The 13,307-nt window shown below is 68.0% G+C and overlaps 2 protein-coding genes across 2 annotated transcripts in view; both read left to right on the top strand.

The window, feature by feature from the left end:
- LOC121082127 (ryanodine receptor 1-like) overlaps window positions 1-9,959 on the top strand; it is a gene marked incomplete at both ends in the record, with an annotated part of 31,896 nt that extends 21,937 nt beyond the window's left edge. The window contains 6 exon segments of the mRNA XM_040581460.1: window positions 2,376-2,456; window positions 2,708-2,796; window positions 4,232-4,360; window positions 4,826-4,930; window positions 6,556-6,637; window positions 9,076-9,959. Of these exon segments, the coding sequence (XP_040437394.1) occupies window positions 2,376-2,456; window positions 2,708-2,796; window positions 4,232-4,360; window positions 4,826-4,930; window positions 6,556-6,637; window positions 9,076-9,959 (1,370 nt within the window).
- Window positions 9,960-10,011: 52 nt separating this feature from the next.
- On the top strand, window positions 10,012-13,293 carry LOC121082125 (ryanodine receptor 1-like; the record flags this gene model as incomplete). The annotated part of the gene is made up of 4 exons (XM_040581458.1): window positions 10,012-10,408; window positions 11,651-11,724; window positions 12,763-12,928; window positions 13,207-13,293. Coding segments are annotated over exons 1-4 (474 nt in total), but the record flags the coding sequence as incomplete, so codon positions are not given.
- Between the last annotated feature and the right edge of the window lie 14 nt (window positions 13,294-13,307).

Raw genomic sequence — 13,307 nt, 5'->3', positions numbered from 1 at the left:
ATATAGGGGATATAGGGGGTATAGGGGACATAGGAGATATAGGGGATATAGGGGGTATAGGGGATATAGGGGACATAGGGGATATAGGGGATATAGGGGCAATAGGAGGTATAGGGGATATAGGGAGTGTAGGGGCTATAGGGGATATAGGGGTATAGGGGGTATAGAGGCTATAGGGGATATAGGGGGTATAGAGGCTATAGGGGGTATAGAGGCTATAGGGGGTGTAGGGGATATAGGGGCAATAGGAGGTATAGAGGCTATAGGGGACATAGGGGACATAAGACGTATAGAGGCTATAGGGGGTATAGGGGGTATAGAGGCTATAGGGGACATAGGGGCTATAGGGGACATAGGGGCTATAGAGGCTATAGGGGACATAGGGGGTATAGAGGCTATAGGGGACATAGGGGCTATAGGGGGTATAGAGGCTATAGGGGACATAGGGGCTATAGGGGGCATAGAGGCTATAGAGGCTATAGGGAGTGTAAGGGCTATAGGGGCTGTAGGGCTGGGGGGGCATATAGGGGACGTAGGGGTATAGGGGCTATAGGGAGTGCAGGGGCTATAGGGGCTGTAGGGCTGGGGGGGCATATAGGGGATATAGGGGTATAGGGGCTATAGGGGCTATAGGGAGTGCAGGGGCTATAGGGGCTGTAGGGCTGGGGGTGCCGCTGTAGGGTCCATAGGGTGCCGCTATAGGGGGCACCGGAGGGGGGTGGCACCGACGTGGCCCCCCCGCCCTGTCCCCAGCACCGCAGCGCTGCCCCTCCCCCGCAGCAGCTCCTCCCCCGCCTGCCCCTCCCCGTGCTAACCCCCTGTCCCCACCCCCCCCCCCCCTGCCCCCCTGCCACCCCCGTGTCCCCACTGCCCCCCCGTGTGTCCCCTGCCACCCCCCGTGTGTCCCCTGCCACCCCCCATGTCCACCCCGTGTCCCCTCTGCCCCCCCAGTGTCTCCCTGTGCCACCCCAGGGTGTCCCCATCCTCTCCCAGTATGTCCCAGTGCCACCCCACTGTCCCCATCCTCTCCCCGTGTCTCCCTGTGCCACCCCACTGTCCCCATCCTGTCCCAGTGTCATCCTGTGCCACCCCAGGGTGTCCCCATCCTCTCCCAGTATGTCCTTGTGCCACCCCACTGTCCCCATCCTCTCCCAGTATGTCCCAGTGCCACCCCACTGTCCCCATCCTCTCCCAGTATGTCCCCGTGCCACCCCACTGTCCCCATCCTCTCCCCGTGTCTCCCTGTGCCACCCCAGGGTGTCCCCGTCCTCTCCCAGTATGTCCCTGTGCCACCCCACTGTCCCCATCCTCTCCCAGTGTCTCCCTGTGCCACCCCAGAGTGTCCCCATCCTCTCCCAGTATGTCCCCGTGCCACCCCACTGTCCCCATCCTCTCCCAGTATGTCCCTGTGCCACCCCAGTGTCCCCATCCTGTCCCAGTGTCTCCCTGTGCCACCCCAGGGTGTCCCCGTCCTCTCCCAGTATGTCCCTGTGCCACCCCACTGTCCCCATCCTCTCCCAGTGTCTCCCTGTGCCACCCCAGAGTGTCCCCATCCTCTCCCAGTATGTCCCAGTGCCACCCCACTGTCCCCATCCTCTCCCAGTATGTCCCTGTGCCACCCCACTGTCCCCATCCTGTCCCAGTGTCTCCCTGTGCCACCCCAGTGTCCCCATCCTGTCCCAGTGTCATCCTGTGCCACCCCAGGGTGTCCCCATCCTCTCCCAGTATGTCCCCGTGCCACCCCACTGTCCCCATCCTCTCCCCGTGTCTCCCTGTGCCACCCCAGGGTGTCCCCGTCCTCTCCCAGTATGTCTCAGTGCCACCCCACTGTGTCCCTGTGCCACCCCAGTATGTCCCTGTGCCACCCCAGGGTGTCCCCATCCTCTCCCAGTATGTCCCTGTGCCACCCCACTGTCCCCATCCTGTCCCAGTGTCATCCTGTGCCACCCCAGGGTGTCCCCGTCCTCTCCCAGTATGTCTCTGTGCCACCCCACTGTCCCCATCCTGTCCCAGTGTCATCCTGTGCCACCCCAGGGTGTCCCCGCCCTCTCCCAGTATGTCTCAGTGCCACCCCACTGTGTCCCTGTGCCACCCCAGTATGTCCCTGTGCCACCCCAGGGTGTCCCCATCCTCTCCCAGTATGTCCCCGTGCCACCCCAGTGTCCCTGCTGCCACCCTGGGGTGTCCCTGTGCCACCTGGGCGCGTCACTGTCACTCCCCACCCCCCACCCCCCATCTCCACCCCCCCACCCCCCCCCGGTGTGTCACCCCGTGGCCACCCCAGCGCGGCCTGGCCTTGTCGTCCCCCCCCGTGTCCCCGTGTGACCCCAACCTTGTCCCCGTGTGACCCCGACCTTGTCCCCGTGTGACCCCAGGGGAGAAGGTGATGTCGGACGACGAGTTCACGCAGGATCTGTTCCGGCTGCTCCAGCTCCTGTGTGAGGGGCACAACAACGGTGAGGGGACACTGGGGGACACTGGGGGGACACTGGGAGACACTGGGAGACACTGGGAGACACTGGGGGGGACACGGGGAGGGGGACACCGGGGGCTCTAGGGTGGGGAAGGGGCTTCAGGGGAATTGCTGAGGAGCAGCAGGGGGGGGGGGCCGTGGGGGTGGGTGGTGTCACCTCACGGGGTGTCCCCCCCACATGGGGGGGGTGTCCCCCCACCATGGTGTCACCCCTCCCCCCTCCCCCCCCCCCAGATTTCCAGAACTATCTGCGCACCCAGACGGGGAACACGACCACCATCAACATCATCATCTGCACCGTGGACTACCTGCTGCGCCTGCAGGTAGCCCCCTCCCCCCGGACCCCCCCCCAGACCCCCCCCCCAGACCCCCCCGGGTCCTCCAGCCTGCCCCTCCCCCCCCCCCCAAATCCCTGTCCCTGCCCCACACCCCCAGCTCGGACCCGCGGCCCTGGGCACGTGCCCTCCTGGTGCTGGTGGCCCCCCCCCCCGTCCCCAGTGCCCCCCTGTCCCCATCCCCCCATGTCACATTGCCCCCCCCCCCCCCCATCCCCCCATGTCCCGGGGCCCCCCCTCCCCATCCCCTCATGTCCCGGGGGCCCCCCCCCCATCCCCCCATCCCCCGGTGGCCCCCCCCCCCATGTTCCCCTCCATCCCCATCCCCCCATGTCCCAGTGCCCCCCCCCCCCATCCCCCGGTGCCCCCCCCCCCCCCCCCCCGTGTCCCCCTCCATCCCCATCCCCCCGTGTCCCGGTGTCCCCCTCCCCCCACCATGTCCCGGTGCCCCCCCCCCATCCCCCCGTGTGCCAGTGCCCCCCCCCCCCCCCGTGTCCCCACTCCATCCCCATCCCCCCATGTCCCGGTGCCCCCCCTCCCCATCCCCCATCCCCCGGTGCCCCCCTCCTCCCCCTGTGTCCCCCTCCAACCCCATCCCCCCATGTCCCGGTGCCCCCCCTCCCCCCACCATGTCCCGGTGCCCCCCCTCCCCATCCCCCCGTATGCCAGTGCCCCCCCCCCCCCGTGTCCCACTCTATCCCCCCATGTCCCGGTGCCCCCCCTCCCCCCATCATGTCCCGGTGCCCCCCCGCCCATCCCCCCATCCCCCACTGCCCCCCCCTCCCCCTGTGTCCCCCTCCATCCCCATCCTCCCATGTCCCAGTGCCCCCCCCCCAATCCCCCCATCCCCCAGTGGCCCCCCCCCCATGTTCCCCTCCATCCCCATCCCCCCATGTCCCAGTGCCCCTCCCCCAATCCCCCCATCCCCCGGTGGCCCCCCCCCCCCCATGTTCCCCTCCATCCCCATCCCCCTGTGTGCCAGTGCCCCCTCCCCATCCCCCCATGTCCCAGTGCCCCCCCCCCCATCCCCCCATCCCCCGGTGCCCCCCCCTCCCCCTGTGTCCCCCTCCATCCCCATCCCCCCGTGTCCCGGTGCCCCCCCTCCCCCCACCATGTCCCGGTGCCCCGCCCCCGCCATCCCCCCGTGTCCCAGTGCCCCCCCTCCCCCCACCATATCCCGGTGCCCCCCCCCCCATCCCCCCATCCCCCGCTGCCCCCCCCCCTCCCCCTGTGTCCCCCTCCATCCCCATCCCCCGTGTCCCGGTGCCCCCCCTCCCCCCACCATGTCCCAGTGCCCTCCTCCCCCTCTCCAGATGCCGGTGCCCCCCTTGTGTGTCCCTCCCCTCCCCCCCCCCCCCACCCCCCCACCCCGCCCCCCACCCCCCACCCCCCCCCCCCTGACGTCCCCCCCCCCTCCCCCCAGGAGTCCATCAGCGATTTCTACTGGTACTACTCGGGGAAGGACGTGATCGACGAGCAGGGGAAGCGCAACTTCTCCAAGGCCATGGCCGTGGCCAAGCAGGTCTTCAACAGCCTCACCGAGTACATCCAGGTCAGACCCCTCCCCCACCCCACGGACCCCCAGCCCCCAGACCCACACCGACCCCCCCAGACCCTCGGCAGGCACAGCCAGGCAGTGGGTGTGTGTGGGGGGGGGGGGGGGGGGAGGGGCACAGCCCGCTGTGGTGACCCTGAGGGTCGCCAAGGACCTGGTGTCCCAGGGGTCCTGATGGCCTTGGAGGTCCCCGAAGACCCTGATGACCCTGGGGGTCCCCAAGGAGCCCAGTGTCCCAGGGGTCCTGATGTCCTGGGGGTCCCCAAGGAGCCCAGTGTCCCAGGGGTCTCCCTGTCCCTGAGGGTCCCCATGTCCCCAAAGCCCCTGGGGTCCCCAGGACCCGCCAGTATCCCAGGGCTCCCAGTTCCCTGGGGGTCCCAGGACTCCCCAGGGGTCCCACTGTCCCCAAGTGCCCCCGGGGTGGTCCCTGGGGGTCCCGGTTCCAGCACCCACCGCCTGCAGGGTCCCTGCACGGGCAACCAGCAGAGCCTGGCCCACAGCCGCCTCTGGGACGCCGTCGTCGGCTTCCTCCACGTCTTCGCCCACATGATGAAGAAGCTGGCCCAGGTGGGCACTGGGAGCACTGGGAGGGTACTGGGAGCACTGGGAGGGCACCGGGGGGGCACTGGGAGCACTGGGAGGGTACTGGGAGCACTGGGAGGGCACTGGGAGCACTTGTGGGGTACTGGGAGCACTGGGAGGGCACTGGGGGGGCACTGGGGGGGGACTAGGGGGTCACTGGGAGCACTGGGAGGGTACTGGGAGGGCACTGGGAGGCACTGGGAGGGTACTGGGAGGGAACTGGGAGCACTGGGAGGGCACTGGGAGGGAACTAGGGGGGCACTGGGAACACTGGGAGGGCACTGGGGGGGCACTGGGAGCACTGGGAAGGAACTAGGGGGGCACTGGGAGCACAGGGAGGGCACTGGGAGCACTGGGAGGGAACTAGGGGGGCACTGGGAGCACTGGGAGGGTACTGGGAGGGCACTGGGAGCACTGGGAAGGAACTAGGGGGGCACTGGGAGCACTGGGAGGGCACTGGGGGGGCACTGGGAGGGAACTAGGGGGGTCACTGGGAACATTGGGAGGGCACTGGGGGGGCACTGGGAGCACTGGGAGGGAACTAGGGGGGCACTGGGAGCACTGGGAGGGCACTGGGGGGTCACTGGGAGGGAACTAGGGGGGCATTGGGAGCACTGGGAGGGCACTGGGAGGGAACTAGGGGGGCACTGGGAGTACTGGGAGGGCACTGGGAGGGCACTGGGAGCACTGGGAAGGAACTAGGGGGGCACTGGGAGCACTGGGAGGGCACTGGGGGGTCACTGGGAGGGAATTGGGGGTCACTGGGAGCACTGGGAGGGTACTGGGGGGGGCACTGGGAGCACCGGGAAGGAACTAGGGGGGCATTGGGAGCACTGGGAGGGCACTGAGGGGGAACTAGGGGTCACTGGGAGCACTGGGTGGGTACTGGGGAGGCACTGGGAGGGAACTAGGGGGGCACTGGGAACATTGGGAGGGCACTGGGGGGGCACTGGGAGCACTGGGAGGGAACTAGGATGGCACTGGGAGCACTGGGAGGGAACTAGGGGGGCACTGGGAACATTGGGAGGCCACTGGGGGGGCACTGGGAGCACTGGGAGGGAACTAGGATGGCACTGGGAGCACTGGGAGGGAACTAGGGGGGCACTGGGAGGGCACTGGGAGCACTGGGACCCCCCCCAACCCCTTACTAACCCGCTGCCCCCTTCTTGCTACCCCCAGCTGGGGTGGGGGGCAACACCGGGGTCCCGCAGACCGCCCCCCACCCCCCACCCCCCACCCCCAAAATGGGGAGGGGGTGACCCCAAGACCCCCCCGGGGGGGAGGCACCCCCCGCTGTCTCTGACGGACCTTCCCAGCCACCGCCGCCCCCTCCCCAGCATGGCGACCCCTCCCCCATCCCCCTCCCCCCTCTCCCATCCCCCCCACCCCCATCCCCCTCCCCCATCCCCCCGCCCCCCCCCCCATGTGAGATGGGGGGCCACCACTCCCCCTGTGGCTCGCGGGTGCGAGGACCCCCGGGTGAGATGGGGGCTGGGGGGCGGGGGCACAGCATGGAGGGAGGGGCACCTTGGGCTCACGGTGTGTCTCCCCTCCCCCCCCCCCCCCCCCCGCCCCGCCCCCCCCCCCCACCCACCCACCCCCCCCCCCAGGACTCCAGCCAGATCGGGCTGTTGAAGGAGCTGCTGGACCTGCAGAAGGACATGGTGGTGATGCTGCTGTCCCTGCTGGAAGGTGACGGTCCCCTTGTGTCCCCTCCCCCCCCAGGGGTGCCCAGGACCCCTCCGCTGACCCAACGTCCCCCAGGGTGTCGTGTGTCACCCCCCCCACCCCCACCCCCCATCCGCCCTGTCCTCGTTGTCCCACGCCACCCGGGGGGTTGGGACAGCCCATCCACCGCTGGAGGTGTCCTGATGTCACCCCCAGGGTCTCCAGGGGTGGCCCCCAAAGATGAGGTCCCCTCCTCGGCCGGGGTGTCCCCATGCCACTGGGGGTGTCCCCTGCCTCTCCGTGGTGGCCCCTGTCCCTCATGGTGGCCCCTTGGTCTCCAGGGTGCTCCCCACCATCCATGGTGGGCCATGCCACTGGAGGTGTCCCTTGACCACCCAAGGTGTCCCTTGACCACCCAAGGTGTCCCCTCACCCTCCAGGGTGTCCCTTGACCACCCAAGGTGTCCCTTGACCACCCAAGGTGTCCCCTCACCCTCCGGGGTGTCCCTTGACCACCCAAGGTGTCCCTTGACCACCCAAGGTGTCCCCTCACCCTCCGGGGTGTCCCTTGACCATCCAAGGTGTCCCTTGACCACCCAAAGTGTCCCCTCACCCTCCAGGGTGTCCCTTGATCACCCAAGGTGTCCCTTGACCACCCAAGGTGTCCCCTCACCCTCTGGGATGTCCCTTGACCACCCAAGGTGTCCCCTCACCCTCCGGGGTGTCCCTTGACCACCCAAGGTGTCCCCTCACCCTCCGGGGTGTCCTTTGACCACCCAAGGTGTCCCCTCACCCTCTGGGATGTCCCTTGACCACCCAAGGTGTCCCCTCACCCTCCAGGGTGTCCCTTGACCACCCAAGGTGTCCCTTGACCACCCAAGGTGTCCCCTCACCCTCCAGGGTGTCCCTTGACCATCCAAGGTGTCCCTTGACCACCCAAGGTGTCCCCTCACCCTCCAGGGTGTCCCTTGACCATCCAAGGTGTCCCTTGACCACCCAAGGTGTCCCCTCACCCTCCGGGGTGTCCCTTGACCACCCAAGGTGTCCCTTGACCACCCAAGGTGTTCCCTCACCCTCCAGGGTGTCCCTTGACCATCCAAGGTGTCCCTTGACCACCCAAGGTGTCCCCTCACCCTCCAGGGTGTCCCTTGACCACCCAAGGTGTTCCCTCACCCTCCAGGGTGTCCCTTGACCATCCAAGGTGTCCCTTGACCACCCAAGGTGTCCCCTCACCCTCCGGGGTGTCCCTTGACCACCCAAGGTGTCCCTTGACCACCCAAGGTGTCCCCTCACCCTCCGGGGTGTCCCTTGACCACCCAAGGTGTCCCTTGACCACCCAGGCTGTCCCCTCACCCTCCAGGGTGTCCCTTGACCACTCAAGGTGTCCCTTGACCACCCAAGGTGTCCCCTCACCCTCCGGGGTGTCCCTTGACCACCCAAGGTGTCCCTTGACCACCCAGGCTGTCCCCTCACCCTCCAGGGTGTCCCTTGACCACCCAAGGTGTCCCTTGACCACCCAAGGTGTCCCCTCACCCTCCAGGGTGTCCCTTGATCACCCAAGGTGTCCCTTGACCACCCAAGGTGTCCCCTCACCCTCCAGGGTGTCCCTTGACCATCCAAGGTGTCCCTTGACCACCCAAGGTGTCCCCTCACCCTCCAGGGTGTCCCTTGACCATCCAAGGTGTCCCTTGACCACTCAAGGTGTCCCCTCACCCTCCAGGGTGTCCCTTGACCACCCAAGGTGTCCCTTGACCACCCAAGGTGTCCCCTCACCCTCTGGGGTGTCCCTTGACCACCCAAGGTGTCCCTTGACCACCCAAGGTGTCCCCTCACCCTCCGGGGTGTCCCTTGACCATTCAAGGTGTCCCTTGACCATCCAAGGTGTCCCTTGACCACCCGGGGTGTTCCCTCACCCTCCAGGGTGTCCCTTGACCACCCAAGGTGTCCCCTCACCCTCTGGGGTGTCCCTTGACCATCCAAGGTGTCCCTTGACCACCCAAGGTGTCCCTCGACCACCCAAGGTGTCCCCTCACCCTCCGGGGTGTCCCTTTACCACCCAAGGTGTCCCCTCACCCTCTGGGGTGTCCCTTGACCATCCAAGGTGTCCCTTGACCACCCAAGGTGTCCCCTCACCCTCCGGGGTGTCCCTTGACCACCCAAGGTGTCCCTTGACCACCCAAGGTGTTCCCTCACCCTCTGGGGTGTCCCTTGACCACCCAAGGTGTCCCCTCACCCTCCGGGGTGTCCCTTGACCACCCAAGGTGTCCCTTGACCACCCAAGGTGTCCCTTGACCACCCAAGGTGTCCCCTCACCCTCCGGGGTGTCCCCTCCAGGCTGCTCCCCATCATCCGTGGGTGCCACGGGAGGTGTCCTGGGCCACCTGGGACCACTGTCCCCAAGGTGCCCCGCAGCGCCCCGGCACCTGACAGGACGCCCCCCCCCCCCCCACTCCTTCTCCTCAGGGAACGTGGTGAACGGGACCATCGCCCGTCAGATGGTGGACATGCTGGTGGAGTCGTCCAGCAACGTCACCATGATCCTCAAGTTCTTCGACATGTTCCTGAAGCTGAGGGACATCGTGGCCTCGGACGCCTTCCGGGATTACATATCGGACCCGCGGGGCCTCATCTCCAAAAAGGATTTCCAGAAAGCCATGGACAGCCAGAAGCAGTACGAACCCGCCGAGATCCAGTTCCTCCTCTCCTGCTCCGAGGCGGACGAGAACGAGATGATCGACGCCGAAGCCTTCGCCGGCCGCTTCCAAGAACCGGCCCGCGACATCGGTTTCAACGTGGCCGTGCTGCTGACCAACCTGGCCGAGCACGTGCCCCACGACCAGCGGCTGCGCACCTTCCTGGAGCAAGCCACCAGCATCCTGGAGTATTTCCGTCCCTTCTTGGGTCGCATCGAGATCATGGGGGCGGCGCGGCGGATCGAGCGGCTCTACTTCGAGATCAGCGCGGCCAACAAGGCGCAGTGGGAGATGCCGCAGGTGAAGGAGTCCAAGCGGCAGTTCATCTTCGACGTGGTCAACGAGGGCGGCGAGGCCGAGAAGATGGAGCTCTTCGTCAGCTTCTGCGAGGACACCATCTTCGAGATGCAGATCGCCTCGCGCCTCTCCGAGGAGGAACCCCCCCACGACGGGGAGGAGGACAAGGAGGACGAGGAGGAGGAGGAACCCCCCGAAGCCGCCGGACCTCCCCCCGACGCCGCTTTCGGGGCGCTGCTGGCGGGGGCTGGGGGTTGGTGGCGTTGCTTGGGGTCCCCCCACAGCTGGCGGCGGCGGTGGCGGCGGCTGAGGCGGCGGCCGGGCCGGGAGCTGGCGTGGGCGGCGGGGGCGGCCGCCGGCCGGGGCGGTGCTGGGGGGGGGTGCTGGGGGGGTGGGGGGTGCTGGGGGCCGTGGGGCGCCTGGCCTGGACCTCGCTTTTTGGGGGGGGGGCTGGTGGAGGGGGCGCAGCGGCTGGCGCTGGCCGAGCTGCTGGCCAGCATGCCCGACCCCACGCAGGACGCCGTGGGGGGCGGCGAGGCGGGGGGCGGCGAGGAGGGGGGGGGGGCCGGGACCCCGTCCCCCTGCCCGCCCCCCACCTGCCGCAGCCCCCCGAGGAGGAGGAGCAGGGGGAGGAGGAGGCGGCGGTGGTGGCGGCGCCCATGGCGGCTTTCGGGGTGCACAAGGACCCCGGGCACTACCGGCTGGCGGCCCCCGACGCCCCCGGGGGGCTGGGGGACATCGGGGAGCCCCCCGGCGCCGAGCCCCCCACCCCCGAGGGCACTCCCATCCTCCAGAGGAAGATTGGGGTAGGTGGCTGATATGGGGGCTTGGGGGGAGGGGGAGGGGGCCTGGGGAGGGGGAAGGATGCTGGGGGTCCCTATGGGGGGAGTGGGACCCCAGGAGTCCGGGGGGGGGGGCCTATGGGGAGGGGGAAGGATGCTGGGGGTCCCTATGGGGGAGTGGGACCCCAGGGGTCCGGTGGGGGGCCTATGGGGAGGGGGAAGGATGCTGGGGGGTCCCTATGGGGGAGTGGGACCCCAGGGGTCCGGGGGGGGGGGCCTATGGGGAGGGAATGCTGGGGGGGGGTCCCTAGGGAGGAAGGAAGGATGCTGGGGGTCCCTTTGGGGGACTATGGGGAGGGGATGCTGGGGGGTGGGTCCTTTGGCGGGGGGGAAGGATGCTGGGGGTCCCTATGGGGGAGTGGGACCCCAGGGGTCCGGGGGGGGGGGCCTATGGGGAGGGAATGCTGGGGGGGGGTCCCTAGGGAGGAAGGAAGGATGCTGGGGGTGCCTTTGGGGGGGCTATGGGGAGGGGATGCTGGGGGGTGGGTCCTTTGGTGGGGGGGAAGGATGCTGGGGGTCCCTATGGGGGGAGTGGGACCCCAGGGGGTCCGGGGGGGGGCCTATGGGGAGGGAATGCTGGGGGGGGTCCCTAGGGAGGAAGGAAGGATGCTGGGGGTGCCGTTGGGGGGGCTATGGGGAGGGGATGCTGGGGGGTGGGTCCCTTGGCGGGGGGGGAAGGATGCTGGGGGTCCCTATGGGGGAGTGGGACCCCAGGGGTCTCCTGTGGTGGGGTGGGATGCTGGGGGGTCCCTTGGGGGGGGGGGGGGGGCTATGGGGAGGGGATGCTGGGGGGGGGTCCCTAGGGAGGAAGGAAGGATGCTGGGGGTCCCCTGTGGGGGGGGCTATGGGGAGGGGATGCTGAGGGTCCCTGGGGGAAGGGGAAGGATGCTGAGGGTCCCCTGTGGGGGGGTGGGATGCTGAGGCGGGGGTCCTATCTGGGGGAGCAGGATGCTGGGGGTCCATACGGGGGGGCTGGGACCCCAGGGTCCCCTATGGAGGGGCAGGATGCTGAGGGGGGGTCCCTATGTGGCGGGGGAGGAGGACCCTGGGCTCCCTCCCAGCAGTGGGGAGCAGAGCGGGGGTCCCCCGCCCCCTGGTTCCCACCCCCCCATGGGCATGGCCACCCTGAGCAGGGCGTTGGGGGGTGCGGGGGGGGTGTCTGTGCCCCCTCCCCCGCCCCGGGCCTGACCCTGTCTCCCACCACAGGAGGGTGGGGAGGAGGTGGGGGAGGAGCAGCCGCAGAAGGAGGAGGAGCCGGCGGCTGAGGTGGAGAAAGCTGAGTAAGTGGGGGCGGGGGCGCCACTGGGGGGGCGCAGCCCCATGGGCGCTATGGGGTGGGCGCATGCCCCACTGGATCTATAGGGTGGGCCCATGGTCCACTAGGTCTATAGGTTGGCCCATTGAGTCTATAGGGTGGTCCCAGGGTCCCATTGGGTCTATAGGGTGGGTCAATGGCCCTACTGGGTCTATAGGGTGGGCCCATTGAGTCTATAGGGTGGTCCCATGGTCCCATTGGGTCTATAGGGTGGGTCAATGGCCCTACTAGGTCTATAGGGTGGGCCCATTGAGTCTATAGGGTGGTCCCATGGTCCCATTGGGTCTATAGGGTGGGTCAATGACCCTACTGGGTCTATAGGGTGGGCCCATTGAGTCTGTAGGGTGGTCCCATGGTCCCATTGGGTCTATAGGGTGGGTCAATGGCCCTACTGGGTCTATAGGGTGGGCCCATTGAGTCTATAGGGTGGTCCCATGGTCCCATTGGGTCTATAGGGTGGGTCAATGGCCCTACTAGGTCTATAGGGTGGGCCCATTGAGTCTATAGGGTGGTCCCATGGTCCCATTGGGTCTATAGGGTGGGTCAATGGCCCTACTGGGTCTATAGGGTGGGCCCATTGAGTCTGTAGGGTGGGCCCATGGTCCCATTGGGTCTATAGGGTGGGTCAATGGCCCTACTAGGTCTATAGGGTGGGCCCATTGAGTCTATAGGGTAGTCCCATGGCCCCATTGGGTCTATAGGGTGGGGCCATTGAATCTATAGGGTGATCCCATGGTCCTATTGGGTCTATAGGGTGGGCGCATGGTCCCATTGGGTCTATAGGGTGGGGCCATTGAGTCTATAGGGTGCTCCCATGGTCCCATTGGGTCTATAGGGTGGGGCCATTGAGTCTATAGGGTAATCCCATGGTCCCATTGGGTCTATAGGGTGGGCCCATGGCCCCACGGGCAGCAGGGTGGGTGCCTGGCCCCCCTGGGGGGGCCATGGGAAGGGCGGAGGGCCCCTCTGGGGACTCCCCACCCAGGCAGCACCCTCGCCACAGCACAGAGAACGGGGAGAAGGAGGGGGCCGAGGGGGGCGAGGGGGGTCCCGAGCCCCCCGCCCCCCCGAAGAGGCGCAAGTCGGTGCCCCGGGAGCGCAAGGCGCCGCCGGCCGAGGGAGCCTTTGAGTTCTGGGCCGAGCTGGAGGTCCAGAGGATCAAGTTCCTGGTAAGGGGGGGGGCAGGGGGGCTGGAGGGGGGCTGGAGGGGGGCTGGAGGGGGGGTGGGACCCCCATTTCCCCAGCTCTGAGAACCCTGTTGCCCCATCCCCAAGACCCCCATCCCCATATGTGAGCCAGCCACCAGGACCCCTATCCCTGGGTGGGTGGATGGGGGAGGGGGGGGGGGGACAGTGGACCCCCCCTCAATGGGGGTTGACCCTGGGGGGGTGCTGGGGGGGTCCTGAGCGTGTCTCCCCACCCCCACCCCCACCCCACTCCGGTGCAGAACTACCTGTCCAGGAACTTCTACAACCTGCGGTTCCTGGCGCTCTTCCTCGCCTTCGCCATCAACTTCATCCTCCTCTTCTACAGGGTCTGGTCCCTGGG

This window comes from Falco naumanni, unplaced genomic scaffold, assembly GCF_017639655.2.
Source record: "Falco naumanni isolate bFalNau1 unplaced genomic scaffold, bFalNau1.pat scaffold_310_arrow_pat_ctg1, whole genome shotgun sequence".
NCBI classification, from domain to species: domain Eukaryota; kingdom Metazoa; phylum Chordata; class Aves; order Falconiformes; family Falconidae; genus Falco; species Falco naumanni.
This window is presented reverse-complemented; position numbering and strand designations above follow the sequence as displayed.